Source organism: Alligator sinensis, unplaced genomic scaffold, assembly GCF_000455745.1.
Source record: "Alligator sinensis unplaced genomic scaffold, ASM45574v1 scaffold365_1, whole genome shotgun sequence".
NCBI lineage: Eukaryota > Metazoa > Chordata > Crocodylia > Alligatoridae > Alligator > Alligator sinensis.
In genome coordinates this window covers 356662-359752 of record NW_005842356.1, presented here as the reverse complement: position 1 = coordinate 359752, position 3091 = coordinate 356662, and the positions used below count along the sequence as shown (strand labels likewise).

The 3091-nt window shown below is 38.0% G+C and overlaps 1 protein-coding gene across 1 annotated transcript in view; it reads left to right on the top strand.

Annotated features, from left to right (window-relative positions):
* PLCZ1 (phospholipase C zeta 1) overlaps nt 1–3091 on the top strand; it is a gene marked incomplete at its 5' end in the record, with an annotated part of 93734 nt that overhangs the window by 17894 nt on the left and 72749 nt on the right. Inside the window, one exon of the mRNA XM_006029112.1 lies at nt 1647–1791. Coding sequence (XP_006029174.1) covers nt 1647–1791 — 145 coding nt within the window. The remainder of the gene's footprint in view (nt 1–1646; nt 1792–3091) is intronic.

The window sequence follows — 3091 nt, the reverse complement described above, 5'->3', positions numbered from 1 at the left end:
TGATACCCAACTTACGTAAGAGAAGAGTGTTTAGTGTACCTTCCCAGAAACTGAGAGACCGTTTCCCCCTCTCAGACTGAGAGGGTTCAAACCAGAATCACCCATTTCCTAGGACCATGCCCTACCCATCAGGCTCTAGCACAGTGTGAGTTAGCACTTCCCACTCTTCCTGTTGGAGGATGGCCATAGTACAGAAAGAAATGCATGGGCTCAGGAGGAGAGCAAGCAAGACAGACTAACGTTATAGCCTACTGCAGCAATTCCCAACCTTTTTTTGCTGCAACCCTCAGCTGGGTGCGGAGTGTGGTGGTGGCCTAGGGGTGGGGGAGCTCCCAACACGTGGCGTGGCTCGTCATTTGTGTGTGGCGCCACCAGCATTGCCCCCGCAACCCTCATTTGGGTCACAACCAAAGGTTAGGAACAGCTGACCTAGTGGCACTCAGCAGAGGAGAAGGAGGTCCTGGGTTACAGTTCCTACTTTTAGAACTATTTTTATATTTATGGTAAATAATTACTGGATAAAAACAGAACTAAATCTTCAGGAAAGGTATCTTAGCTGAGTGCCTAATCACTATATTGTACCACCAGGCTGGTTCTTGCTTGCTCTCCTTCCATTCTCTCAGAACTGCAAGTGCTGAGGGAACTGTCAGGTCAAGAACTGAGTTTAGGTAGTGGCTAAATGGGGTGTTTTGGATTTAGGTGGTTTTGAGACATGCAAGTCCTTTTTGCTAGAGCTGACCCCTTACTGTATGAATATATAGAGACAATATAGGAGACAGTAGGATGTGTTATAGCTTGGGAATGTGGGAAAGAGAAGAGGGAAGGGGAATAGAGAGGGTCAGAAAGCAATCTGGAAGATAGTAATCCAAACCTCCAGTTGCTTTGAATTGTTGTGATGAAAAAAAAGCATTTTGTTCTGGCTGCTTCAGCATGGGGTACAGAACATACAGCTGAACCTATTTCTAAAAGCTAATTTAGAAAACAACTTAAGGCAGTTACTACGTAGCTTCAGAGAACTAGAACTATTACCGGATAGTAATAGTAGAACTCTTTCAAGTTCCTCACTTAATTGGTTGTGTATATAGCTTTTTAAAAAAAAATATGTTTTTAAATGAATCATCTTTTTTTAAATTATCCTTTTTTAAAATGATCCTTTTTGAATTATCCCCAAGTCAAAGGTTATAAATGCAGGGAACTCTGAGTTGCTGTTAAACTTTAAAAAAATCCAAATGTATTAAACATAAAAGTGCAGTTTGGCACTCAAACCATCTTCACTTTTCTGCCAAACTTAGTGATGTGCAGCTAAAAGTGTTTTAGGGTTTATTCAAATATATAGACAAATAAAATAATAAAACTAAAATATTTCTATGTTTATTTAGAGGTCATTTTTTGAGAGACTGACTTAAAACTATCCATTTTTTTTAATCTGCAAAGGGCGCACATTTAAAGAATACATTTTCCTAAGAAAAATACATATTTCATATCTATGCCATTCTGAACTGATTTTAGGTTCCTTGGTGGCAATTTAAGTATTTTTGTAAATACTTTACTGATAATGTTAGTCATCAGAAGTATAACAGTATAGCCGTGAATGTAGTATACTCCTCTTTCTTGGCTGTAAGTTTTGTTTTTCCCTGTTTCCAAAGTGCTCTACTGAAAGGATGTCGTTGTTTGGAAATTGACTGCTGGGATGGACCACAAAATGAGCCTATTGTGTATCATGGCCACACTCTAACAAGCAAAATTACATTTGCATCTGTCATCCAGGTGGTAGAGAAATATGCATTTGTGGTACGTATATATATTTGTTGCAATGTGACAACAACTTTTACAATACCTGTTAATACATTTGTGGATTATGGTCTTTGAGGAAGGGACCCCCCCCTCCTGCAGCCAATAATTGCTTGAAGTTACAAGTGTTGTAGAAACAAATTAGAAGAAACGTGGAGTACCTGTTATTAAATTAAAGCATTTTAAATGAAAGACAGTTTCATTTTGATGATAATTAGCATAAATTAAATCCTGTGGACTGTATCCAAAAGACCTTACTCGGCTTATTCAGGTGAATTATTATTTCAAGTCAATAACATATTGGTTGGTTCAAAAAGAATATAAACTGAATAACAACTTCAAGATCCACTCAGTATTTTGCTCTCCTATTTTGTGCAGTTTTTGTGCTTGAGCTTGCAATGTGAAATGAATGAAATTATTAAACTGGAGTTGCATCTGAGCCATGTTATATTTTGCATTTCTTCTTCAATCTGACCATCTTTCCTACATCTTAAATTCAAGGACTGAAAACAGTTACCACTATCCCTTATCACTTTGTCAGGTGACTCATTAAAATGATGTCTCTTCTGCCTATCTCTGGCAGAACAAGTGGAAGTTAAACATCTTTTGGCACTGATTCAATCCTCTACATTGCTGCCTGGCAAAACTCCAACTCAATTCAAGTCAGATGTCCTGAAAAGCCGTTTATGATAACCCTGAGAGAGAGGCCAGTGTGGATTGTATTTTTTCCCCATATATATTCCTGTTACTTTTTCAAAGCTAATTGGGCAAGCCTGTTTTATTACTGTTCTAACAACCGTAAAGAATTTAATGAGTCTCTGACTTTTAAAAAAATGTTTTGTAAGTGCAGTGATGTTTTTCCCTGTTGCGCAGAATACATGTTTGACTTACATAAGCATTTCATTTTTGTTTATGTACAGAGCATCATAAGTTAGTGCAGAGAAGATCTTACTTAATAGGAACATGTTCAGTGCATTCAGCTATGCACATAATTTCTATGACCTGAGTGGAGATCTCCACTTCGATGCTGAATATCAGTTTCAGGGTTATGGACAGATGTAACATTTGAAGAGGTCTATATACCATGGACACACTTCAAAGGCAAAGTGGACAGATATACATGCCTCTTGAAGCATTCTAAAAAAGTGGCAGAAGCACTCAAAATAATGCTAAAGAAAACACGTACTAGTTAGAAATGCTTCAAAATGAAGTGTTTCTTGTTACATGTTCATGCTTTATAGAGAAAGACAGGGCAGGGCTTGTCCTAGGGGAATCCCATAGTGCTCCCTACTCCATTCAG